At 35.8% G+C, this 27,448-nt stretch overlaps 1 protein-coding gene and 1 pseudogene across 7 annotated transcripts in view; both read right to left on the minus strand.

The window, feature by feature from the left end:
- Positions 1 to 27,448, minus strand: part of ANKIB1 (ankyrin repeat and IBR domain containing 1) — a 159,163-nt gene that overhangs the window by 20,711 nt on the left and 111,004 nt on the right. For all 7 annotated transcript variants that reach the window (XM_067746442.1, XM_067746443.1, XM_067746441.1 and 4 more), the window contains 6 exons: positions 21,691 to 21,899; positions 20,423 to 20,511; positions 14,779 to 14,923; positions 12,952 to 13,118; positions 6,832 to 6,920; positions 438 to 568 (listed from right to left, as the gene is read on the minus strand). In XM_067746442.1, the coding sequence (XP_067602543.1) occupies positions 438 to 568; positions 6,832 to 6,920; positions 12,952 to 13,118; positions 14,779 to 14,923; positions 20,423 to 20,511; positions 21,691 to 21,899 (830 nt within the window). The remainder of the gene's footprint in view (positions 1 to 437; positions 569 to 6,831; positions 6,921 to 12,951; positions 13,119 to 14,778; positions 14,924 to 20,422; positions 20,512 to 21,690; positions 21,900 to 27,448) is intronic.
- On the minus strand, positions 15,519 to 17,038 carry LOC137229076 (small ribosomal subunit protein eS6-like; annotated as a pseudogene).

Below are 27,448 nucleotides of genomic sequence, written 5' to 3' on the forward strand. Positions count from 1 at the left end.
GGATTTAAATTTGGACTTAGGGGGATTGCTTGGGGCCTGACTTGGACCTTGAGACTATGCTGTGTGCTCCAAAATCAGCTTTGCAAGAAATCTATGTAAGGTAGCACTCGATCATTTAACATTATTTATATATACACAAAACTCTCTCAGAATCCTCACTGGGGGAGTGGGTGACTGGGAGGGAAGGACTCAGGCATTTCTGATCTGGCCAAGTACCACTGAATCCTTACCTTTATTTTTAACATTCATCATGATTGTAAAATTCAGTAATATAAACCAACATTTATGTTATTTAACAAAGAATGTAGAATACAATCTTCTAGAATCCATCTGAAAGCCAATAAGATACCTATGCTTACAGCATTTCTTCTTTGGATTCACAATCAAATGAAGGTTCTAACTGCAAAGCATGTATTGTACAATCCTCTTTAACTTACCTTAGCACACTGCATGTGATTGCATCCCTCATTCTTCTGTATTGGAGACTTACAGTTAGCACAAGGCTTGGAGTTAGTTAACAACCAGAGACAGTTGGCAGCATCCTCATAAGCTTCACTAACTCCCACAACTTTGGGATATAAAGCACAAATACAGAAATAAATGATTTAGTGTACAACTCCAGATGGAAAAACACTCAAAGTTTTCTTTGCAGGTGGTCTCTCAATTTTAAATATATACTTATTTTCCTATTAGGGTCTATGGCAAAGTTTTTACCCATGATTATTTAAGACAAAATAAAAATGAATCCAATGACATGTCTGAAAGTAAATTCATCATTTCCCCCAAATCTGCTCCTTTCTCTATCTCCTGTCCTGTTAAACGATATGATCTTCTACCCAGAATAGATCCAGGAAGAGCATGATCTTGGACACCTTCCTCTTTCCCTCATCTACTGTGTCCCATTGATTCTATCTCTTCCTCTTTCATATCCATCTTCTCTCCATTCCCATTTCTTATTGCTTTAGCTAGGATCGTCCACACCTTCTTCCCAGACAATTAAAACACAGAAACCAACCTAGCTCCCAGATCCTTCTCCCCCCACCCTCACAACCCACACTATATTGCCTCTATAAAGTGATCTTTTAAAAATACAAATCTTTAAATCTTCTAATTGCTCCCCACTGACTACAAGATAAAATCAAACTGTTTTAGCAAAGAATACAAAGCCCTTCATGATTTGGCCACTAACTACTGGTAAGGTCCTCCCACCCTCTATCCCCACACTAACCTTATACTCTTCATCATCTTAAACTCTGTTTATTCTACTTTAATTTGAGATCTGCACTCTTAAAGAATGCCAGGGTTTTTAAAGACTCTAACTTTTACATTTTATGTTCTATAAATCTCCACCACCACCCATGCAGAGATTTAGGGGCTGGAGAGAGTGGTAGACACATAATTAAAAAATTATTTTTTCCTGCAAGAATGACAGTAATGAAGTTTGTTTTCTAACTTCAAGTACATAGGGAAGTTCTACCTTTTCTTTACTGAAAGAGATGTCTGAAAATCACTTTGAAATCCTTGAGAGTAGTCCATTCAGTTAAGACCCTCATTATATGCAGATACTCTAGGAAGGGTTGGGTAACAGGTTAGCCCTACTGTTGAAAGCAGGGGAGAAATCAGAAGTTTTGAAGTTTAAAAGAAAAAGTTACTCAACCCCCAGATTTAATGGAGAGGAAAGGCGACAAAGGTTTGGGCTGTCTGACCCCTGGGAACTGGCTCTGCATATGAACTGGAAGAGATGAGCACCAGCAACAGCCCTTTGATGGAGCCTAGCAGTGGAGGAGTGGAGGCAGGGGGTGTCTTGCTGCAAGGAACCCTGGGTGCCTACCGACTTAAGTTTGTGTCAACAACAGAACAGCAGCTACTGCTGGACTGTAAAGCACTGGTTTTCAATTCCACATAGCAGAGAGAAACAATAGCAGCAACGAACTGCTCAGACTGCACTCCATTTCTAAGGCCACTTGGTAGAAGATGGTTCGATTAGGGTGTGGTGCAGAGCATGCTCAGATAATTTGGTGGAGAACAGGAGTTTCAGAAGGAACATACTATACTTAATGGCTATGAAGGTCAGCTGTGAAGGTAATGCTGTTTACAAAGGGTACTGCTATAAAACCTAATCACTAAGTACAGTGTCTAATTTTTGTTTAAAGTAGTGGCCTTTCTCCTCCCTTTAGCATCAACATTATTTTTAGCTCAGAGTCTCCAACATATTCTTATGACCTTTATTGTCCATTGTTATAATAAATAAAGCACAAAGCCATTAAAACAAAGCAGCTGTGTGGCCTGCAACATTAACAGTTTTATTCTCCTACCCTTGGAGAGAATGCTAGTTTCTGACTGCATTCTAGAGGATTATATGAAGTAAATCATGCTCAGAAAATAACCAACTATTAGTACAACAAAAACTTGAACGGGAAGAAATGCCTTTACTACCTGTGCTCTGAACATGCTCATTTCATACATCTGCCCTTTGTACATACTTTTCTCAATACCTGCAATACCCAAACTCCCTTCAATCTACCTGGTGAGTCTTCTCCATCCCTACTGACTTCCAAACTCTTCACTTCAGATGCATGTCTAATATAGCTTGATCTTCTTTCCTTAATAATCTAGTGTGCTTTTAGGTCTCTTTGTAAGAAAAATTAACTTCATTTAATCACGTATTACAGTATAAAAATCTCAGATCTATTAGTAGAATCAACATGTGCTCAAGTGAAAACAAAGTTGCTTTTAAAGACTGAATTCTTAAAAGACTATTGAATTTCATTCAATAACCATTACTGAGTATGTACTATGAAAAAAACTGGTCTTAAATTTTTATAAATTAACTATCATTTCACAGAAAATATAATCATTCCTGCTTCTTGCTCTGATAAGCTGCAATACAGGCAGTTTCAGTACTGAAAAACAGTATTTCAATCTTTATATGGAATTAATTCTTTCAACTGAGCTCAGTATATTTTCTAATATTTTTCTGATCAATTAGATTTTGTCACTCCTTTTAAGTCTCATAACTCAAAGACTTTGGAAAACTAGGGATAAGGGAGAAAACGATCTCATGAATCTACAAGTTCGGTTGAAAATTCTTATGCCAAAGATATGTGACCATGACCCAAATTAATATGTGAACCCAATACAGCATTAAATCATACTTTTCTTTTTTGGAGTATTATTTTTGTATATTTAACAGTGATGTTCTACTTAAGTATTACAGTGGCCTATTATTGTTTGCTTTAAGCCTTACCCTAAATTTCATAAACTTAAAAGTGGCCATTAATAGTCTACTGGTTACCACCAAGTTTCACTGTGGTGATTACACATCAATACAGTGAGACAACTTTTTCTCAGCAATGGGGAATTTTCTCTGCAGTCTTGGCTTTGGCTCCCTTTGCAGTGGACCACTTGCGGGTGTCCTGTGTCTCTTGCCTCCTATCCAATTTTCTAAAGTTCCTCCATCTTTCTGAATTAAAATCCTATTTGGGACTCTTTGAGGACTATCTTCAGTTTTTACTTGAGGTCTCCCTATCTCTGGCCACCAGAGGTAACCACGTATACACTGTGTTCGTATACACTGTGAACGTATACACTAGGTCTTCTATTTCTCTTCTCTCTTCATTATCAGGATCATTATCTTATGCAAGGACAATCTGTCAGAGTCCCTCCAAAAATCTGTACTGACTAGCCAGGTCATTCTCCTTCTTCTTCTCTAATAAGACTTATTTGTGAATATGGAATGATTGATCCAATTTTACATTGGCAAGGGATAACTAAAAATAGTCACCCATTTCAAAATACTTGCTTTATATCTCAAATCACATACTTCTGGCCATTTTCTCCTCAAGAATTAAATACTATACTGTACTAATTACTTCTTGTGGTGCATTAACTCTTTTAGGCAACTGGTAAGTACACTAGATTAATAACTTAATAAAATGAAAAGTTATCTTCTTACTTCTCCTGTAAACACCTTTCCTCTCCCATCTGTATTGGCTGTCTTGTTCTAGCCCTTATGTTCTCTCACCTGGACATGTTGAAGTTGTCTCAGAAACAGCTTTCTTACCTAGTATCTCAATAGCCCCTAATTCATCATCCACACTTCCACCTGAATGATTTTTCTAAGCAAACATCTTCAGTTATCACTTTCCTACTCAAAACTCCTTTTTGGTGTCTCGGGGTAAAGTCAGACCTCCCAGCATTACATATAACCCCCACCCCTGCACATGCAGTCTCATCTCTCACTGCACCTTTGCACTGGTTGAACTGAATTATTTGCAGTCCTTGCATACGCCATGCTATTTCACAGCCTTACTTTACCATGAGCCTAGAATGCCCTTCCTATTCTGGTCTGTGTGAAGAACATCTATCAGTTTTCAATACACGGCTTATGTATCAATTATTTTATAAAGCTTTCCTTACCTCTTTCCTAGATGATCTCCTAACTAATCTGCTCCTTTGTCCCTCCCCTCCCTCACAATGTATCACAGGTATACTGTTCTCTCACACCACCTTTATACTTATTTTTCTGAGTTTTGTACATACCTGTCTCCAACTCTAAAATGTAAATTTCAAGAGCATAGAGGGCATCTTATTTCTGTACTCTAACATAAAACAGCACTAAATAAATGCTAAACACATAATGAAGATACTATTTAAAAGCAAAAAGTTACTCCTAAGTTTTCTCAGCATTTTTTCTGAGCTGGAGACAAGCACTTCTAAAAGCCACTGGACATCTCCACACATATGTCCTGTAGGTACCTCAGGTGCAAAATGCCCACAACAAAATTCATTATTTTCCCCTGAAAATTACTCCTTTACCTGAATTTCCTAATTTCACCAATGACATCATGATCTACCCTGTGACCCAAACTAAAAATTCACCTTCCTACTTCTGACCTAACTCTCCTTTAGTCTACCCTTCCTAGTTATCAGTTATCTTGATAAAAGTATCTTTAACAATGCCACTTCCCTATCCAAAAAATGCATTCTATGGCTTATTCTGTTAATAGGAAAAATTCAGACAATTTGGCAAGAACCCTCACAATCTGGCAACACCTACCTTTCCAGCCTCATCTCTCACAAATGTCTCCCCTGGACCATAATTTTAAACTCCACAGAATGTATAAAGAAATGCAGGTAGGTGGGCAATAGCAAGCCATCTCTAATAGAAATATAGATGTTTCTAGGTGTCAGAAGCAGGAGAAGAAAACAAAATCCAGTCGTCTTGTCATGTTTAAAGGTGTTGCAGGGTAATGGTATTAATCTCTTTATGGAACTCACACACATAGACATACTCATACACAGATAGGGCTAATGGGTGGGTATCCAGAGAGCAATGGCAAGCTCTATCTGGTATTCAAGAGAGAGATACAATGAACCTGGGGAACAAAAACAATCTATACAAATCTTTTTGATTTGGGAAGCAGGTACTCAAAAAATATTTGTTGACTGAATGATGAACGTTCAGGACAGAAATGATTAATCAGCCCTCACTAAAAAATATCCTAAAATTATCCACTTCCCTTTGCTCCCATTTAAAGGACATGAGCCTTCTCATCATGTGAAAGGGATCGTCCTCATTGTCAATGAATAAACTGGTATTCTGGTTTACCTAAGTAGTGTCTTTTCCATGGATCTGAATAACCCCGAGTCAGTGCACAAAATCGATCTTGTGAATATAAACTGCTGAGAATAATCTCTCGGGCAATGGTATATTGCCCAATATAATACAAGCCTTTAGGGACTCATGGCTGCCAGCCAGTCTCTCCCAGTGTCACTTCAGCTGCTGACATTACCTACCACATCTCTGCTTCTGTGGATATGCTGAAACCCAACTCATATCTTGCTGCTGTCAGGAAGATTCCTTAACATTCTCTGTCCCCAATGTGAGTTAGTTGTTTCTGTTTTTGTATTCTCATCTTTATCCAACTGTGTTAGTTAACATATGATACTGTAATTATCTGACTGCTTCCCTTGTAGCCTCTGTACTCTTTGAAGGCTGGCATCATCTTTATTATGTGCTTTGCTCATAATAAGTGTAGACGAAGTGTGTGAATTCTTAATCCTCATCTGCAATACTTCAAACTAACACTATTCTTTAAAATGTTAAAAACCACCAAATTAGTTATCATTTATATTAATTTTATGACAGTTGTCATAAAATATTTACTTCAGGAGGTGAGAAATTATGGCAAAGCAGATATATTTACTTGTCAAACATGGGAACTGCTATTAGGAAGGCTAATTCAAACCCATTCTGTTTCCCCTGTGTCACTCAATCCAGTCTGTTAGCTTCCTATCTGTACAATGGGACAACCAGCATCAATCTCATAGCATTTGTGTGAGGATTAACAGAAGTAATATATTTATAGACATCTCAGTAAAAATTAGTTATAGACATGGCATTTAATGTAAGTAAATCTACAGAACCACATGAGCAAGAAATTAACTTGCCTTATCCTCCACTGTAAGTTTCCAAGGAAATAAGAAGCTTCCTCTCAGTACAGATCATACATTTCTTCTCATGAAGTACAGAAAAGCTAGTTAGCCCACCCCAGGATAAAAGGGAAGGACTATAGGAGCAGAACTTAAATGTGACCCCTGTTTACCCTGGAGTCCTAATAAGTCCATTAGAAACAGGGAACCTGTCTATGCTTTCCCCCCCTGGGATCTCCAAAAGGATGTTGGTTAGAGGGGTTAAAAAGGCGGGCTCTCGCATTAACAAACTTGAAAACTTAAAACTTCATTTTTAAATGAAGACTCTAAGAAATAAAACCATGTTATCTTTTGAATGCTATTATAAAATATGTAGCTATCTAAAATTCCTCTTACGTTCTTCTGGTTTCATTTCAGTTATTTTTTGTAGCCAATTTTTCCATGTTTGGCAGTCACAAGGCTCATGGGCTTCACCAAGGCACTCCCTAAAGAGGAAAACGTGGAAAAGGCAATTTAAAAGTATCCTTCATCAACATCAAGGTAAAAGCACAGGTGGGAAGTACTGTTCCAAATGTAAAGTTGAGAACACTGAGGCACAGTGACTACTGAGAGATGAAGCATTTCAATAGAGGAACTGGAAGCATGATTCTAAAGCTCAATACCACTAGGACAGATTTTCTTTCATCAGTACATTTATTCACACATTTTAAAAAGTTCCAAATAGATTACCTAATATTTATAATTTAGCCTCTCATGCCTTAAGAGCTGTAAAGTATTTTTTATCAATTGGGTTCTGTCTCACTAATAGTTTAAATTCTTGCAATTCAATGGGTGTTCCCCTGCCCAGCAGCATTGCCATTACTCAGGAGCTTGTTAAACATGCAGAAGAGCAGGCCCCATGAGACCTACTGATTAGAATCTGCATTTTATCAAAATCACCATATGACCCTTCTGCATTTTAAAGTTTGGGAAGTACTATTTTACATCACATTCTTGTCATTACTTTTACCTCTGAATCCCCAAGTAACAGCAAGGGCAATCTAATTTACTTTCAAGTTTGATAAATTCCAATTTTCTGTCTTACTGGAATTTGGCAAATTTTTATTTAAATAATTAAAACTGTAGCAATTTATTATTTGTAACTTAATTATATATTCTTTCTATAGGTATATAAAAGTCAAACATTAAGGACTTCCCTGGGGGTCCACTGGCTAAGACTCTGTGCTCCCAATGCAGGGGGCCCAGATTTGATCCCTGGTCAGGGAACTAGATCCCACATGCCACAGCTAAAAGATCCCTCATGCCGCAACTACAGATCCCGCATGCTGCAACTAAGACGCAGCACAGCCAAATAAATAAATAATAAATAAAATTTAAAAAGTCAAACAAAAATGACTTAGAGCCTTTACGAATTATTTAATTCAATATGACATTATATTCTGTAGCACAAAGCTCATCATTCTAGTTAATAACAAAACGTCATTTTGGGCAAAGAAAAACCCAATCTATGGGTGCCATCATCATCACCAGTCTCATTTTAAACAAAGATCTTTTCTTTTTCTTAATTTTTTTTTTTTTCTTGGCCAAGAGGCATGTAGGATCTTAGTTCCCTGACCAGGGATGGAACCTGCGCCCCCTACAGTGGAAGCACAGTGTTTTTTTTTTTTTTTTACATCTTTATTGGAGTATAATTGCTTTGCAATGGTGTGTTAGTTTCTGCTTTAGAACAAAGTGAATCAGTTATACATATACGTATGTTCCCATATCTCTTCCCTCTTGCGTCTCCCTCCCTGCTACCCTCCCTATCCCACCCCTCTAGGTGGTCACAAAGCACCGAGCTGATCTCCCTGTGCTATGCGGCTGCTTCCCACTAGCTATCTAGTTTACGTTTGGTAGTGTATATATGTCCATGCCACTCTCTCGCTTTGTCACAGCTTACCCTTCCCCCTCCCCATATCCTCAAGTCCATTCTCTAGTAGGTCTGTGTCTTTATTCCTGTCTTACCCCTAAGTTCTTCATGACATTTTTTTCCTTAAATTCCATATATATGTGTTAGCATACGGTATTTGGCTTTCTCTTTCTGACTTACTTCACTCTGTATGACAGACTCTAGGTCCATCCACCTCATTACAAATAGCTCAATTTCGTTTCTTTTTATGGCTGAGTAATATTCCATTGTATATATGTGCCACATCTTCTTTATCCATTCATCCGATGATGGACACTTAGCACAGCGTTTTAACCAATGGACTGCCAGGGAAGTCCCTAAACAAAGATCTTGTTTACAAAGTTTAAGTTAAGAAGACATGCCAACTGACAGGTAGAGTCTTAACTAACTATGAGGTAACATTTCACTATATTAAGAATGTATCAATTCTACTTCATACCCATTAGGATGGCTACTATTTTTGAAAAACAACAGAAAATAACAAGTGCTGGGAAGGATGTGGAAAAACTGGAACCCTTGAGCACGGCTGGTAGGAATGTAAAATGATACAGCTGTTATGAAAAACATTTTGGTAGTTCCTCAAATAGTTTCAACAGAACTGAAAACAAGGACTCAAACTTTTACACCAATGCTCATAACAGTATTCACAACAGCCAAAAGATGGCAACAACTCAACTGTTCACTGACATACGAATGGATAAACAAAATGTGCTATATACACTCAATGGAATATTAGCCATAAAAAGGAATGAACTTCTGATACATGCTATAACATGTAATGAATTTTGAAGACATTATGCTAAGTGAGATAAGCCAGACACCAAAGGACAAATATTGTATGACTCCACTTATATTAAATATCTAGAATAGGGAAATTCATAGAGACAAAGTAGAATAATGATTACCAGGAGCTGGGGTCGGGGAGGGAGGATGGGGAGCTACTGCTTAAATAGTTGTGGAGTGTTTATTTGGGATGATAAAAATGTTCTAAAATGGATAGGGGTGATGGTTGCACAACACTGTTAATGTACTTAATGCCATTGAATTGTATACCTAAAAAATCACTAAATACCTGGAAAGAATAACTTAATTTTCTTAAATTTCTGACTTATTACCAAATCTGGCATTTGGGAAACCTTTTCCATAACTGTGGTTTTATACAGCTCCTTAGTAACTTAGTGATAATTTAATAGACATTAATAAAATATTGCATTGATTAAAAGTAGAAGTAGATAGTATCTACAAAGTAGATCTTTCAAAGCAGATCTTTGAAAACTAACACATCAGAGAAAATAAGCCTGAACTTCTCCAAAGTACAGTACATTGATGACAATGCTATCAGATGTAACAGGTGACTGATAATCTGGATTATGCCATGTGTAGGAAGACAGAGTATTCTGACAGAAATAATGAAGATACTGGAATGTTCTACAGATACTGGAAAACTAATTTCCTGAAGAAAGCTTTAACCAAGACACCAATGACTGGTAGCAAATACTCTGACAGACAAACTGTAATTACACAGGATAGTGGGAAAAAGCATTCTAGGTTCAGTTATTAAGGGCACAGAATTTGTTGGTGAACAAGTTATAATAGAAGGGGTTATCCTGTGGTGGGAAGGAAAATGCCTACTCCTACCTTCCCTCCCAACAGTGAATATATTCAGTTATATCCAAGCAGACATCTCTTGGGGATAGCTCTCAACTGATTCTGTCACACGTAGTTCTTAAAAAGAAGAAACTGTTATTGGCATTTCTTGTGGTTTTTGCAATCATTTTTAGAAAATATTTTTGAACTTTGGGGGGAAAGAAAGAAGAAAACCCTGAATCACATGCTTTTATTTTGTAAAGATCTCTCTTGCAAAGCTTCTTTTTGCATGAAGCAGACTTTCTTTCTCTTTGAAACACTAGATAAGTAAGGGCAGCAGAATTCTACTTAGAATTTCCTTTTTTTCTTAGAATTTCTGACTATAGGCAAAGCTTTTATACTATATGAATACAAGTAGGAAGCTATGTAAAAACAAAAATTGCAAATTAATGCTTAGAGAGGTGAAGCAATGTAAAAATCCTAGAATATACATATATCATACACCTACATATATCAATCCTATAGCTTAATGAATTTCAAAAATGAAAGGTAATAAAGTTAAGTTCTGAATTGCTATGTCAGAAAATGATGATACTATTTGCTAAGTTATCTACCACCCTTATAATAGGAGAAGGAGTAAATAATCACCAAATGTGATCTTAAATCCATGTGGTCATCCACAGATCCCTTAAACTGGGATAAAATTCCAAGTAGGGCCTGTGATCTTGGCATATAGTTTCCAATGGATACTGAGTATAACCAGCCTGATATTTTGCGGTGTGAGAAAGAGTAGCTGACATATTTTCTCCAAACACTAGACTAGAAAGGTACAGTTTATAGCATCATATATGTTTATTGGCATATATAGCTTTTAGAATCTAATCTACCTTGGTAGGTTTTTCCATTAGTTTCCGTATTTTCAGTCAAACCAAACTTACTACTTGCAGCATACAAAGAGAGGTGGGGAAGAATACAAGAAAGTAAAAGCTAATCTACAGTGAAAACTAATAAAAGCTAGGCCACAGAAACCACAGAGTTTAAGAAGACAATGCCAATCACAGATTTTTCTTTTCCTTTCAAAATTTTATTATCCTCAGATGTTAGCAAATGTTATCATCTTCTTAATCTTCTATACATTTTACTAATCTATGTTTTCCATTTTTGTAGCCTCTCCACCAATCCTCTTAATCAGCTTTTTTCATCCAGGGGTGCTTACCTGAACCAGAGGGCTCAGAAAATGATTTTCTGAAGGATAGTACATAATTAGTACTATTCTAGATGGGGTACTTTAGGGCACTAGAGCTTAAGTTTCTCAAGAAACTAACTTCAAAGAAGAAGCTCCTTTATTTTCTTCTTTTAATATTCTTACTAATAAAGTAGATTCATATTAATCTAAGGACAATTTATATGCAAACAAGTAAGCTTGTGTGTATTCAATAACTCACTTCTCATTTCTGTTGCTGGATCCTTATCTCTTCTGGTGGGATAGTGAGGTAGAATTAGGACTCAACCATCAAACAGTAAAACATGTAAAACTAAAAATTAGGAATTTGCTTTTTAAATGTTTTGAAAAATTATCTTAAGGCATGTGGATATAATCTATTATTCAGTATTTTGTTGCTATTTTACTTGCTGAACCTGATTTAGCCATGAAGTAGTAAATGTGGTTTTCCTTTCATTAATCACTATATTCAAGCACTTAGCCAGAAGCCTCGCAAGCTTTTTCTGTAAAGGGCCAGATAGTAAATATCTTGGGTTTTGCAAGCCATATGGTCTCTGTCACAACTACTCGATGCTGTCATAGCCTGAAAGCAGCCACAGACAATAGGTAAACAAACTGGCAATGAGTGGGTGTGGCTGTGTCCTAATAAAACTTTATTTTTAAAAATTGGTGCAGACACTACTTTGCTGACACCTGACCTAGAATTCAGTGCTATATATAGGTTGGCAGTTCAAGAAATATTTTTAGCTAATGATAATGATGATGGGGTTAAGAAATAGACCTTTCACGGTAGGGATATTTCCATAACTGCCTTTTTACTATCTAGCAGTGCTACAGTTTGATTTTGGTTTCTGATAAGCATACAAGTAAAGATTAGAGTTTTATATCTACCTCAAGTACAATATTTCCTTGCATATGTGATAAATCTGGAAATGAGCAAAAAGCATAACAAATACTATTTCTTCTTCTGATCACTTAATTAAAACTAAAACAGTTATTATAATTGAATAAAGTATAACGCGGATGTCAGACAAACATACAGTCAAGAGACTATACATAGTTACATGGCCTATTCATTACTGATTTATCATCAGTTCATACTTACTAATTATTTATCAGGCACTAGAAATTAAATAAAACATAAGACACAAACTGGTTCTTAACTGGTACTGTGCATTAGAATCACATAAGAGCTTTTTTTTTTTTTTGAAGCCCCACTCCAAAATCCACTAAATCAAAATATCTCTTGTCGGGGTCTAGAATGAAAATTGGGAAAAGCTGTCTTAATACTAAATTCTGGGCATGCCTGGTTAAGAATCACTGCTAGAGACTTCTACTTTAAGAAACGATGTTAAACTCTAAACATTTTCTAATCTATGGTGAGTAATTTGGTATTAAAGTTCAAGTGCATGGGCTCTAGCACCAGACCTGGGCTTTAATTCCATTTCTGCCAATTCCTAGCTGCATAACCCTGGGCAACTCCTCTGTGCCTAAATTTCCGTATCTGTAAAATGGGTATAATAATATCACTCCGTTCATAGCATTGTTAGGAGAATTCAATATTTGAAAATATTTGGCAAGGTGGCTGGCACACATCAAGCACACAATAAATGTAAACTATCACCACTCTTTACATATTTTTTAATGAATAAGAATGACATCAAAAATACTACAATTTAAAGGCCTGATTCAAAGTATAAAGTCTCTTTAAAAACTGTCAGAAAGGTGATTAGGCTATTCCAACTTGTCTTTTACTGACCAGCAGAAGAGATGTCCTTTTCCACAGTCCACAGCAGGGGCTCTGAGCAAGGGGAAGCTGAGTGTATCAGACCCAGATGTGTTTGACCCTTGTTTTGTTAGTCTGACTGCTCTTTCACAGCCTGGAGTAGGACACCATTTAATGGCAGGGTTATTTTCAACAAAGGCCTGTTTAAACAGCAATACAAAACATAACAAAACATTTTAACTCTCAATTCTAATAGGGAGTGTACCCCATATGTCAATTTACTTTAAAGCAAAAACAGAGTGAAATAAAAAAACAAAGCATAGTCAGTCTCAAGAAACACTTAAAATAGTATTGGGATATATAAAATAAGAAGGAAAAATGTGGCAATTACCTTAGTAATGACATGACTTTTAAAATTTATGTTTTCTTTAATCTAAAAACCAAGTAGATGATGATAGAGTAAAACTGCTGTAATTTAAATACAGAAAATGTGTAATTTAAAAATGTTTGCTCATACAATGTGCCACTTTTCTGATGAAAAATAATTTTTATAAATAGAATCTTGTGATTATTAGTTGCATCAGAACAGTAAATTTCTAAATGGTACTCTAATAATACATAAAAATCAATATTACAAACATAGAATTACCATATGATCCAGCAATTCCACTTCTGCATATATACCCCAAATAATTAAAAGCAGGAACTGGGATAGATATTTGTACACCCATGTTCATAGCAGCATTATTCACAGCAGTCAAAAGGCAGAAACAACCCAAATATCCATGGATGAATGAATGCATAAACAAAATGTGGTATATACATTATTGGACTATTATTCAACCTTAAAAAGAAAGGAAATTTTGATACATGCTACAACATGAATGAACCTTGAAGACATTATGCTAAGTGCAATAAACCAGACACATAAGGATAAATATTGTGTGATTCCACTTATATAAGATGCCTAGAATAGTGAAAGACATAGAGACAGAAAGTACAACAGTGGTTACCAGGGGCTGTGGGAAGAGGGAATGGGAAGTTAGCGTTCAATGGGAACAGAGTTTCAGTTTGGGATGATGAAGAAACTTCTAGACATGGAGAGTGGTGATGGTTGCATAACAAAGTAAAAGTACTTAGTTCACTTAAAACTAGTTATAATGGTAAAGTTTATGTGTATTTTGCCACAATAATAAAAAAAAGAAAAATGTAAAAAAAAAGTCAATATTAAGATGCTTTCTATGTTAAAGAAACAGTAGGACTTCTTTTTTAAAAGTCCATGTATTAGGGATTAGACCATAAAAAAATCTGAACAAGACAGTTAAAATGTAACTTTTAAATCACACGAAGATTTGCGTACACTTCTGAATAACTCCTGAGTGAAAAAGAAGATGGGGAAAAAAAGATGAAATAAACATTATAATTTGTTTTATGAAACTATTACTTGAAATTAAAAAATCCATAAATTTCCAAGTTGATAATCTTTATTTCTAAATGTTTACACTGAGGAGTAAAAATATGTCTTCTGGAAAATTTAAAATAGTTACTATTTACTTTGAACGTTATCTTGATCAATCAGTTATAAAAGTTCAACATGCAAATCAATGAATAGTTTGGAGCGATAGTTTTATTTTTTTTGTAAACTACTATTATGGCTTTTTGCTTTTACTTCTATCATGATTATAAAATAATGCTTTAGTTTAAAACTTTAATTTAGGCCACCATTCCTTTATGCAGTTTTTCTGACAAAGTCAGAGTCCATTACTTTGTTTTCAAAAATAAAACAAAAAAATTAAAATCTGTTATACAGGTTTAATAAAATTTAAATTTTGGAAATCACACAGATAATTGGCAGCATACCTTAATATCAAACTGTAGGTATCGTTTGTCCATCTCCTTAGAAACTACGCTTTCTATGATATCCACAGGAACAAGTTGGAAGCAATCATATGCAGGGCAGAAAATGTTGTGAGCTTCACCTTCTTGAATTTTCAGATTCAAAAACCTATTAAAATTATCAATTGATAGAAAAAAGGCAAGGATATAATTTGCACATTCTAAGAATTTTTTCTTGATGCTGAATTTTCTGTTAGAGTATAATTAAAATATACCAATGAACAAACTGTGCAATATCAATTGTAATACATTAATTCATATAATTCACAAACACTGAACACTTATTACCTGCCCAACCATTCATTATATATGTATGAATATTTATATACAGATCTATGTTTTATAATTTCTTTAACTTTGTTTGCTTTATCCTCTTTAAAAATTTGAAACAATATATTTAACATTAAAAATAGAAATAAGTGGTTTAGAAAGGTCATATTCAATTCTCAATATTCTACACCTTTAAATTAAAGAGAGCAATGGTACAGAATTAAACCATAGATAATTCAAGAGATTTCTGAGGTGGCATTGGAATACAGCATAACTTTTTGAAGAAAAGGTTTTCTGCTTATATTTCATTTAGACAAATATTAAAATGAGTTTCATGTCCTATTCTAGGCACACTAATTGAGGTAGTATAGAAAAGCCATCCTGGAAAGTGGCAGGAATCTAGCCCAAGGTGAATTAAGTAGTTAACAGCAAGATTTTTTTTTTTTTTGATGTCTGATCGTATTTATTTGTTACTCTAAGAACATCTCATTTTTGACTGGACTCAGACTTAGAAGTAGAAGCTCTCAGAGAGGACAGCCTCCGTCTCTTGGCAATCTGTTCCTGGCGTTTTTCTTTGGCCTCCTTCATTCTCTTGGCCAAAAGTTTAGCACATTCTGCAGCCTCTTCCTTATTTTTCTTAGTACGCTGTTTCTTCAGAGCAATTTGCCAACGTTTGTGTTGCAGAACACATGGAGTAACAAGACGCTGAATCTTGGGTGCTTTGGTCCTAAGTTTCTTACCTTCTTTGTTTAGGGGCTTTCTCACAACATACTGGCAGACATCATCTTCTTTAGAGAGATTGAAAAGTTTGCGGATTCTGCTAGCTCTTTTGGGCCCCAGGCGACGAGGCACAGTAGTATCAGTGAGTCCAGGAATATCCTTCTCCCCTTTTTTACAATGACCAAATTGAGAACGCTCAGATTGGCATCCACAATGCAGCCCCGCACAGATTTGCGCTTTCTTTCTCCAGTTCTCCTTGGTCTGTAACAGGAATGCCCCTTACTCAGTAGCAGGCAGACTCGGCCATGGGTCAAGACACCCTGCTTCATGGCGAAACCCTGTTTGTCGTTCCCACCACTGATTCGGACCACATAACCCTTCCATTCTTCAGCCAGAGCGTCAGCACCAACTTCTGTGGCCATACACTTCTCATAAAAGGTTCGAAGTTTTCGTTCATCGTCCACTTCAATGAGTTTCTGGCAGCCAGTGGCTGGGAAAGAGATGTTCAGCTTCATTCTGAAGCTGCCGACCGCCTCCGAGGCGCCACGAGAAAGAGCAACAGCAAGGTTTTATATTAGAGAATTCCAGGTCTGCCACCAACAAGTTATATGACCTTAAGCAATTCATTTAATTGTTCTGGGCCTCAATTTCGCTATATGTAAAACGGAGATAACAATATGTACTTCTCAGGGTTGTTATACAGATTATATGATATAATGTATGTGAAATATTTACATGGTCCCTGGCACAGAAAAAAGAATTCATAAATTTTAGTGAGGGTTTTATCATTAATATTTCCCATGGAAAAAGAAGAAATAAACTTTAAAAAAAAATTTTATTTATTTATTTTTGGCTGCGTTGGGTCTTTGTTGCCGTGTGTGGGTTTCCTCTAGTTGCGGTGAGTAGGGGCTACTCGTGGTGGTGGTGCACGGAATTCTCATTGTGGTAGCTTCTCTTGTTGCTGAGCATGGGCTCTAGGTGTGCGGGCTTCAGTAGTTGTGGCATGCGGGCTCAGCAGCTGTGGCTCGCAGGCTCTAGAGCGCAGGCTCAGTAGTTGTGGCGCACAGGCTTAGTTGCTCCGTGGCATGTCGGATCTTCCTGGGCCTGGGCTCAAACCCACGTCCCCTGCATTGGTAGGCGGATTCTTAACCACTGTGCCACCAGGGAAGCCCTGAAGAAACAAACTTTTTTTTTTTGCAGTACACGGGCCTCTCACTGTTGTGGCCTCTCCCGTTGCGGAGCACAGGCTCGGGACGCACAGGCTCAGCGGCCATGGCTCATGGGCCTAGCCGCTCCGCGGCATGTGGGATCTTCCCGGACCAGGGCACGAACTCATGTCCCCTGCATCGGCAGGCGGACTCTCAACCACTGCGCCACCAGGGAAGCCCGAAACAAACTTTTGAAGTGTGAATTTCCCTTGCCTGAGGAGACATATCCAAAAAAATATTACTAAGAATGATGTCAAAGCGCTTACTGCCTATGTTTTCTTGTAGAAGTTTGTGCTTTCAGGTCTTGCATTTAAGTCTTTAATCCATTTTGAATATATTTTTGTGCATGGTGTGAGAGAGAGTAGTCCAACTTGATTCTTTGTATGTGGCCATCCAGTTTGCCCAGTACCATTTATTGAAGGGGTCATCTCTTCTCCATTGTATATTCTTGCCTCTTTTGTTGCAGATTAATTGCCCATATAAGTGTGAGTTCATTTTTGGGCTCTCTATTCTGTTCCATTGATCTGTGTCTGTTTTTGTGCCAGTACCATACTGTTTTGATAACTGCAGCTTTGTAGTAAAGTTTAAAATCAGGGAGTGTGACGACTATAGCTTTGTTCTTTTTTCTCAAGATTGCTTTGGCTATGAAGGGTCTTTTGTATGTCCATACAAATTTTAGAATTATTTGTTCTAGTTATGTGAAAAACGTCCTCAACAATTTTTAAAAGTGTAAAGGGATGTTGAGACTAAAAGTTTGAGAACAGCTAACTGCAGAGTTCCTTTTTTCACATAGCAGGATTCTCTTCCTTTTAGCTATGAATAGGTTCCCTGTAAAGTTAGATATAATTTACCTTAATACTTATAGTCCCCTGTCAAAGTGCACAACGTACTTAGACATAGTTACTATATAATGATGTTTTTGAATTTTATGTATTCTAAATACATCAGAGCAGGTTTAACTATCTCTGGGGAATTAAATGACAGAACTGAGAAGACCTCACTGAAGAAAGGATCATCTCTCTGTGAGCCAGTCTGCTAATTTTCAGCAACATAGAATTTCTCACTAAATTTAAAAGCAGAACATAGAGTCGATGAATGTTAGTAAAAGAGAGAAATCTGGGGCAAACTTTACCTATATTTTTATCTTGTAGGTCAGGTTCACAGATTATATCGTAAGTTCCCACTGTTTATTATCAAGCTTAGTAAGATGGTAATAACTAACATTTACTGAGTGGTTACTATATGCATTTTCCATATATTAAGCCATTTAACAATAAACTGGCAACAATCCTATAAAGTACTCACCACTGTCACCATTTTATAGTTCAGGAAATTGAGGCACAGGAAGGTTACCACTTAGTAAATCAACAACTAATCAGTAGCAGGAAGGATATTCTAGGCTGGGAAGAAAATAGTAATTTCCCTTTCATTTAAGCCCTTGGCATAGATGCTTCAAAGCATCTGTATAGACTGATGAGATAAGGGGGTAGAGAAGAGTAAGATAAATTAAGATGTTTTCAAAACTATCTAGGGACCTTTAAAAATTCTTCCTTGCTTCTTAGACTGAAGAGTTTTTCTATATGCCCATGAAAGGACTGCAATTAATTTTAAAATGGTTTTATTCACATACGAGTCACTCAATCTGGTACTTGTTTTACTGATGCTTGATTTGACAAGAACTACCTGGTAGGAGAGAGGAGGAGTATCCTAGGTAGGCTGATAAGGTACCATGGAAAACAATAATTAGATCTTTCAAATTTAAATCTTACCATTAAGTATGGGAGATGGTTCCTGTGATAGGAGTTTGGAGAGGAAGGTCAAGGAAGTTCAAAAAAATTCAAGTAAATCCCTTAGAAGGGCTCAATTTTCACAGAGAAATCAACATCAACAGTAACAAACTTGGTAGAACCCAGATAATACTTCCTAATATAATAGAGTTGACAATTTTAAGCTAAATAAAGTACTAAACCTGTGGAAGATTTTCTGTGCTCAGAACCAGCTCAAAGTTTGCTTTGTGTTGTGAGTTCTGACCTCTGCCAATTAATTTATCTGTATCAGCTGCACTGATTTGATCCTATCTAATTAGATTCAGAGTAGAGTCTAATCTATGTTTTAAAAAGAACAACCAGATATTCTTATTTATTCTGATTTTTTTAAAGCAGATTATTTTTCCCTTCCAAATAAATAATATAATATACAAATCCATTTATACAAATATAAATCCAAATATAATCTTCCCTTATATCCCAATTTGGAAAACAGATAAAGAAAATGTACTCAAAATGAAACCACAGTGACAGAAAGAAGATCAGTGGTTGCCTACAGATGGGAGGTGGAGGGTGGTGGTGGAAGGATAAGAGGGAGGCGGAAAGAGAAGGGTGGGAAGGATTTCAAGGAGAAATGAGGGAACTTTTGGGGGTAATGGATATATGCATTATCTTGATTGTCATAATGGTTTCATGGGTATATATGTATGTCAAAGCTTACTGAATTATTTATTTTGAATATGTGTTTTAGTGTATGCTATCCATACCACGACAAAGTTATTAAAAAAAAAAAAACAAAATTTCCTCAGGTTCTTGCTCTTTCACGCAACATGGTATTCCCTAGTTCCCTATACTTGGTTCCTAGTATTCTACGAAAAAGAACAGTTTGAAAACTTTTTCCTTAAATATTAGTGATATGCTTTGCTTAGGTCATAATCATTAGATTTACGTGTCTCCAGAGATAACCTGATAACTTATTGCTCATTATATTGATCTTCTTCATTTAGTTTATAAACCTCTCTCAAAAAGTACAACATTAGAGCAACATTAATGGATGGTGAGAAAGTATAAATATTGGCAAGGTAATGGGAAGGAGAATAGAGATAAACATGAGGAGGAAAATAAAATTTCAGTTTGTAATATAGACCAACCATGCTTAGCAGAGACATCTAACTTTGAACTGATTAAAAAGGAATTTTAAGCGTCCATATTCTTACAGATTTCCAAGGCTATCTGCTTGTCACAAAAAGTTCAGAGAAAGCATAAAAACAAATGCTTAAACAATCTTGGGATATAAGAAACTGATTCTTTATATTGAGGTGCAGCCTTAAAATTTACAATAGATGAGAAAACTTATTTACCTACATCTGCTTTGTTCCCCAAAGTACCTTACATTAAGCAAAATAACCTTAATTACTAAATTAAATAATTTTACTAAATTAAATAATTTTACTAAATTAATAGATAGGAAGATGTCAAAATAAAAACAGAATTCTTCTTTAGTAGTAAAATATAACACATTTGAGTGTAACTCTGAAACCAATATAAATAATCCATATCATTAAATACTGAAAGCAAGCAATTTTATTGCCAAATCAGAGTGCTATCATGCAGTAAGAAATACTAAGCTGCGCATATACTCACGACTCCCAACATCCTCTACAAAAGTCATGTCCACAGGGCATATCCACTGGGTCTTCAAATACAGAAATACTGCACATACAAATGTCACACTGGAAGTGAAGAAGAAAATGATTTAAACAAAGTCATACCTTGGAGATAGAACATCTCTTTGTTCATTAGCTTATGGCAAAAATACTAGCATAGTAATTATAAACAGTGTTTCAAAGTTATAAGGGAAATTAAAGTTAGTGTGCCTACCTTTGACTAAATAACAAATGCCATGCTTATCTCATTATAAATTATTGTGGGATTTAAATGTTTTAATGCAAAAGTGAAATTCTTAAATTCCAAACGTATGTGTTAAATTAGTCAGCAACTATTTGTTTGGAAAAGGAAATACAAGAAACAAATCATTGCAATCTATTCAAGTCAAGATCAAATTGCTCCTTGCAAAATAACCACTTCAATATCATGTCCTTCACCCTATACGAACCCCAGAAAATCTACAAAAATGGAGTAACTCTGTTTTTTCAATACAGCAACTCAGGATATTCAGAGGAGCAATTTAAGGATTTCTACCCAGGGAACCATGCTACAAAGCTGTGTATCTTCTAAACAATAACTACCTTTATAATGTTACAGATGTGAATTACAGAAGTAGGATTCTGTTTTTCAAGAAGGCCCAGATAAAATCTGGAGTGCATTCATATTTATAACATATTTTGTGTGGCGGAATCATTCGAGAAACACAAAAAGTTCCTGTAACAGTACACCAATGGTTTGCCAATTAAAAATGCACACAATGGCAGTACTGTTTCTCAATAAAAAGCAAATATTTATTTTGGAAATGTATCCAGATGACAAACTCCAGAAGTTTTACTGAAACAAATACATAATCATCAACATATGATAAATGTCTTCAGAAAAATATAAAAATATTTTCATATCTTTGGGTTTCAGGTGCCTATCACAAACTCAACTTTTAATATTTCAGTATGGTGTGCTCAAAACTTTAAGCAATTGGAGATTTTAAGTGAAAATATTGTAGATGGTTTTCCCAAATTCTCTTATGTTTTGTTTTAAAAGAGAAAAAGAAACCCCTTTTGTTTTTCAATCTGTAATTCAGAGATCTCAAAAATAGTCTGTGATAATAAATATTTACCAAAGCATGAAATAATTGAACCTTTTAAGTAGGGTATAGGATTCCATTACAAGAATTATGACTAGAGGTTCCATGAAACAATATTAAAACTAAAACTAAGGGAAGTACACTGAATACTAAACCATACCAGACTGGTGTCCAAATCCCCAGGAGATAAACTTATTTCATCTGGAGAGGTGATGGAAGAACGTGTAGTCCTTGGAGTTCTTGGAGAAGGGAGTGTGTCCCAGGCATTATACCCACTTGGTGGTGGAGTTGGCATTTGAACACCTGATCGTTGGCAGCAGTTCTCTGGGTTGGACATCCAAGCTTCAAGTAATTTCTCCCTGTCCCAATCTTTAAGAAAAATAGAATGAATATCTCTCAAATAACAGAGAAAATACGGTGATGTTTTAAGAGCTTCATAATAACAAAAGAGAATAAGTTAGAGAGATATAGGTCATCTATGGAAAAAAACTATTTGTATCAAAATAGTAATCGCAAATGAATGTTTATGATTTTATATCCATTCATATTTTTAAACAGAATTTAAAGTTTTATAATTTATCATGGCTTACAACCATGTCAATATCTAATAATATGGTCAAAATTTTCAGTCATTTCTACTAATAATCAAAAGTGGTGGCTCACATGTCATTGGAATTTACTAAATTTTTATAGGTATAGGTTTGATTAGGCCATTTTACTTTTTCAAGAATAATATGTAACTTCACAATTGGCCTCACTGCTGTCAAGTTGTAAAATGATTACACAGCTAACTATAAGCATGTCAAAATGCCAACAAGTCCTAAAAATCATTTGATAAACAGCTTGAAAGCAGAAGGAACTTCTGAAGAGATTATGATTATAAAGTTTAGTGAATTTGATATAAATTGCACATTAAGTGAGCCTGATTCTCGCTTAACTAAAAAAAGGTTACCTTCCTAGTACAAACACTTTAAAAATAGTCAAGTGAAGTATGTTGTTATAAGTCCAGAGCCATAAAAACCTAACCCATTCAAAACAATAAACTGATATAGCCAATGATTTTCCCAGGTGTTTTATATATATATTTCATTTACTCCTCCCAACAAACTTTTCAATCATTATTGAGGTGAAGAAACCAAGACTCAGGGAAATTACACAACTTGCCCAGGCTCACACAGATATGAAGGATTTGAAACAAATTTCTGTAAATCCAAAGCCTGTGTTCTTTCCACTGCAGCCCAATAAAGCATAGGGTCAAAAGTAATATGAGTCAATTATTTACCATGGGCCCATTCTATATCATTTTACAAATCAAATACAAATAACTGTGAAAACTTTCTATATAAGACTTTTTCAACCATATGAAGTCAATATATTTGGTGGTTTACCAGGATAATTATGATTCAGACATGCAATGAAGATACAGTGTGTTTCCATACGTGCAAGGGCACAGAAATATAATGGAGAGACATGAGCAGCTCTGTAAAGTTACAGTATACTATATTGTGGTTTGGGGAGATGGAAGATAAGATTGAAAACAGGAGTCATTACAAAAGAAGAAAAATCCAACAACTGAAAAACACTGCACATGAGTGCATTCTAGGAAATGTTGCTAAATGGACCTGAGTGTTTTGATAGGACATTACAGGCATACCTTGGAGATATTGCAAGTTTGGTTCTAGACCACTGCAATAAAGTAAATATAAAGCAAGTCATACAAATTTTTTGGTTTCCCAGTGCATATAAAGGTTATGTTTACACTACATTGTTTTTTTAGCTATAATGCTATTACACACTTAACAGACTATAGTACCTTAATTAAAACACTTTATTGCTAAAAAACACTAACCATCATCTGACAATGTAGGGTTGCCACAAATGTTCAAATTGTAAAAAATGCAATATCTGCAAAGCACAATAAAGCAAAGTGCAATAAAATGAGGTATACTTGTACTTACTTAAAAAGTTAAAACTTTCTTAGAACAATATTATTTTTCAAATCTCCACTATAATACTTTTTCATAAATGGAAAAAAGAACTACTATAATTTATATACACACATATTAAATTAAATTCTAGTCTTATCTGCTACAAATATTTTCCAGCACAATTCCTGCTTGGATTCTATCATATCATTCATTTAGCAAACATTTATTGAATGTCTTTTATGTGCCATACACTATGTCAAGCTGTAGGGATATAACAGGAGGAAAAAACAGGCATAATTCCTGCTTTCATGGAACTTAGAGTCTAGTAGGGAGAAAGACATTAAGTAAAATCAACACATTAAAAAAAAATTATCATTGTCAGAAGCACCATTAAGAAGAGGTAGAGACTCCCATTCAGGAAGCTCATGGCTTGGAGTGGACATCTGAAGGATGAGTGGGAGCTAACTGGGTAAAAGGAAGAGGGAAAGACATTCTAGACCGATGGTACATAGCATGCTAAAAGGCCTTATGGTAGGAGAGAAGGCAGCATCCTTGTGAAATTAAAAAAGTCAATGTAGCTGGAGCATGGAGACCAGAGGGGAAGCACTGTGTGAGTGAGGCTGAAAACAGGCAGGGACTAGGCCATGTAGAACTTTTTAATAATACTCCTATCATCAGTTTAGAAGTGACAGAAAGCCAGTGAAAACTGGGCTTAGGGTTAGGAAGAACAGGTTGTCACGGTTAGATCTGAAAAGATCATTCTGACTACAGTATGGAATAACAAAGAAATTGGATAGGGTGAGAGTGGAGGGAAAGGTAGACTAGAAAGGAGGCTACTGGGAAATACCAGTGAGAGATTATGGTAGCCAAGGCCATGGCTGGCTGCGGTGGAGATGAAGAGAAAGGAAGAAGTTAAGATCTGGGACGTGAGACTGAAAATTTGGTAACAATGGGATATAGGGTCTGAGGGAGAGGAAATGTCAAAGTTGTTGTCCCAGGTCTTCCACATTGGTTGGTTGGTGCTGCCATCTGTGTAAATAGGGAATACCAGAGACTCAGGTACAGGTTTAAAAGCATGATTTTAATTTTAGACATGATGAGATTAAGGGGCTTTTGAGATATGCTAGAGGTGCTTTCAAATCGGCAGTTATATATAAGTGTACAGAGCTCAGAAGTCTAGTTTTAGAAGGAGAAATCTGTATCTATGGAAGCCGTGGGAGAAGATGTCATTTCCTAGGAAGAGAGTAGAGTGAGAGGAGGTGTGGACTACTGATGTTTAATTACCTATAGAAGTGATGAGTCTCCAAAGGAGATTTAAAAAATATTTCAGTATACATTTACTCTAAGGACAAGCAAACTAGCCTTGGTCTCATATTTTAAAAAAGAGGTAAGTAAATTTTACTTATTTTCTCATTAGGTAGCTTTGAACTATATAAGTTACTTTTATTACTGAGGAAATGCTCAGAAAATGACCTTTGTATTCTTAACAGAGTCATCCTTAAAATTCAATTACTACTTAGTAAATACTGCCAAACATTTCTGTCTTCTGTCTTCAACCTCATTACTTTGGGACTAAATTTGACAGTAGATAACATAATACTTAAATCTATTTTCCTGTGGAAAGCTGAATGAATGTTACCAAGGATACAATCTATAAATCTAACAAATAGTTCAGTTTAATAGCTCTGAAACAGAGCCCATCCGGATTTTGACAGCAATTAGTATAAACTGCAGCTCTGTGCACTGTCTTTTTTATTCACTAGCATGGTTTATCTCTGAAAATCTTATTTGATTATCAAAATATCACTGATATTACCTAAACAATATAGAAGAGATGTCCATCTGAAAACCTGCATTAGCCTCTATTATATACGCCTTAATAGGAGACTGAAATATAGAACTCTTAAGTTATCAAAAAAGTTATCACAGAATAGACAAATGTCAAGTAATAAAATTCAGTTAGATATCAGGTTATTAGAATTGACCCTACTATAGGAAAGAAGTAATTTAGGGAAATATCAATGGAATGAAAATGGAGGTGATCATTTAAAAATACTTGATGACACAATGTGTAAACACCAGAGAAGAAAATCTTTGTTTTAATTACAATAAAATTACTAGTTAAGTTAGCCTTAGATTCTATATAATATTGTAAGTTAGAATTATGATATATTATATAATTTAGCTGAATGTAGATACCTGTGGCAGAAACGGACATAAGTACTACACAACAGTTCTACAGAGTAGAACTATTGCTTGCAGTTAAGTGTGACCATGTGACTGAATTCTGGTCAGTGGAATAGGTGCAGGAGTGATTTATGCCACTTCCAGGACTGGGTCAAAAAACTTCCCACACCTATTTCTCCACACTTTTTCCTTTCTGATTCGTTGTCTGGAATGGAGATAATCCAGGCAACCTCAGAAGCTACTTTGTTAATATGGCAGAGTCTCAGTCCGAGTAACTGTGTGGAGCACAGCCCCTGTCCCATTCCTAACACTTTAGACTATTATGATTAATAAATGTTTACTGGGCTTCCCTGGTGGCGCAGTGGTTGAGAGTCCACCTGCCGATGCAGGGGACACGGGTTCATGCCCCGGTCCGGGAAGATCCCACATGCCGCGGAGCGGCTGGGCCCGTGGGCCATGGCCGCTGAGCCTGCGCGTCCGGAGCCTGTGCCCCGCAGTGGGAGAGGCCACAACAGTGAGAGGCCCGCATACCACAAAATAAATAAATAAATGTTTACTGTGTTTGACTCGATACTTTCATTTCAGCAGCCAGCCTACCCTAACTAATACAACTGTCACGTTACAGCTCCTCACAGATGAATAGCTTCCACTTTTATGCCAGCTCTATGTTATATTTAAATGCACTCTCTTTATTTGAAAGCTCAAGCAAAGGACGAGGTCCTGTGAACCTCACACAAAAGAAAAACAATCTAAGGTATTTGGTATTTCTTTACAAGTTTTTACGAATGTTAAGTATTATTACTAAGAGGAAAATATTTTATCTTTAAATTCTAAGATTTTAAAAACTATTCTGAATTTCTCAATGTCGTTTTTGAAACCAGGTCTAAATTTTTTTCCCAAAGGATTTACTTCAAAATTTTAAAAGATGGCAATGGAGAAAAATAGTTTTATAATAAAAAGATGGATTTAAAAATATATAAATAACATTTCAGATATACTATCTATTCATTTTGTAACTATGATCTGAGGGCTTAAGGGATGCCAGATATTGTGGAAACAAAAAACAATAAAAAGCTGTCCTCTAAGAGCTCCCAGGCTAATGTAGAAGAAAAGCAAATAAAGAGATTATTACAATATTGTATTCTAAGTGTACGACACATAACATGCACAGGATATAATGGGAAGAGACAGGAAGGCTCTCAGTGAATACTTGGGAACACATAAGCAGAAAAGGTTTCCTGGAAGAGTGATTAATAAGGACAAGCAGGAGTGGGTAAATAAATGGGAAAATTAACAGCCCAGGTAAAGAAGCCTGGGTCATGAAGGTCTACTAAAGAGCTGGGATACTTTAAGTCTGTGGAGAGCCAGTGAAGGGTTTTTCAGCAGGGGAGTTACATGCTCAAAATTTTAAAATGCAATATAAAAAATGAATAAGGATGAAGAGGAATGGCAACAGCGGAGACTACAATTTAAATGAAAAATAATGACAACCTGAATTTAAGTCAGTGGCAGTGAGAATGGAAAGAGCTAGGGAGGATGGGGAGAGGATGAGAGATATTTAGGAAGAGGAATGATAAGACTGTGGCCAAATGTAATAGAGATGAAGAAGGAAAGTATGACTTCCCAGTTTCTAGTTAGGGTGATTAAATTAATGTGGCAGTCCATTTATCAAGACAGTGGGAGAAATGATGAGTTCAGGTGTGGACACCCTTAGGTTGAGGAGAAAATGTTAAAAAGGCATTTAGAAATAAAGCCTTGAATACTTTATTAAGGTCAGGTGGTAGATATATTCTTTATTATTTA

This window comes from Pseudorca crassidens, chromosome 8 (assembly GCF_039906515.1).
Source record: "Pseudorca crassidens isolate mPseCra1 chromosome 8, mPseCra1.hap1, whole genome shotgun sequence".
Lineage (NCBI taxonomy): Eukaryota > Metazoa > Chordata > Mammalia > Artiodactyla > Delphinidae > Pseudorca > Pseudorca crassidens.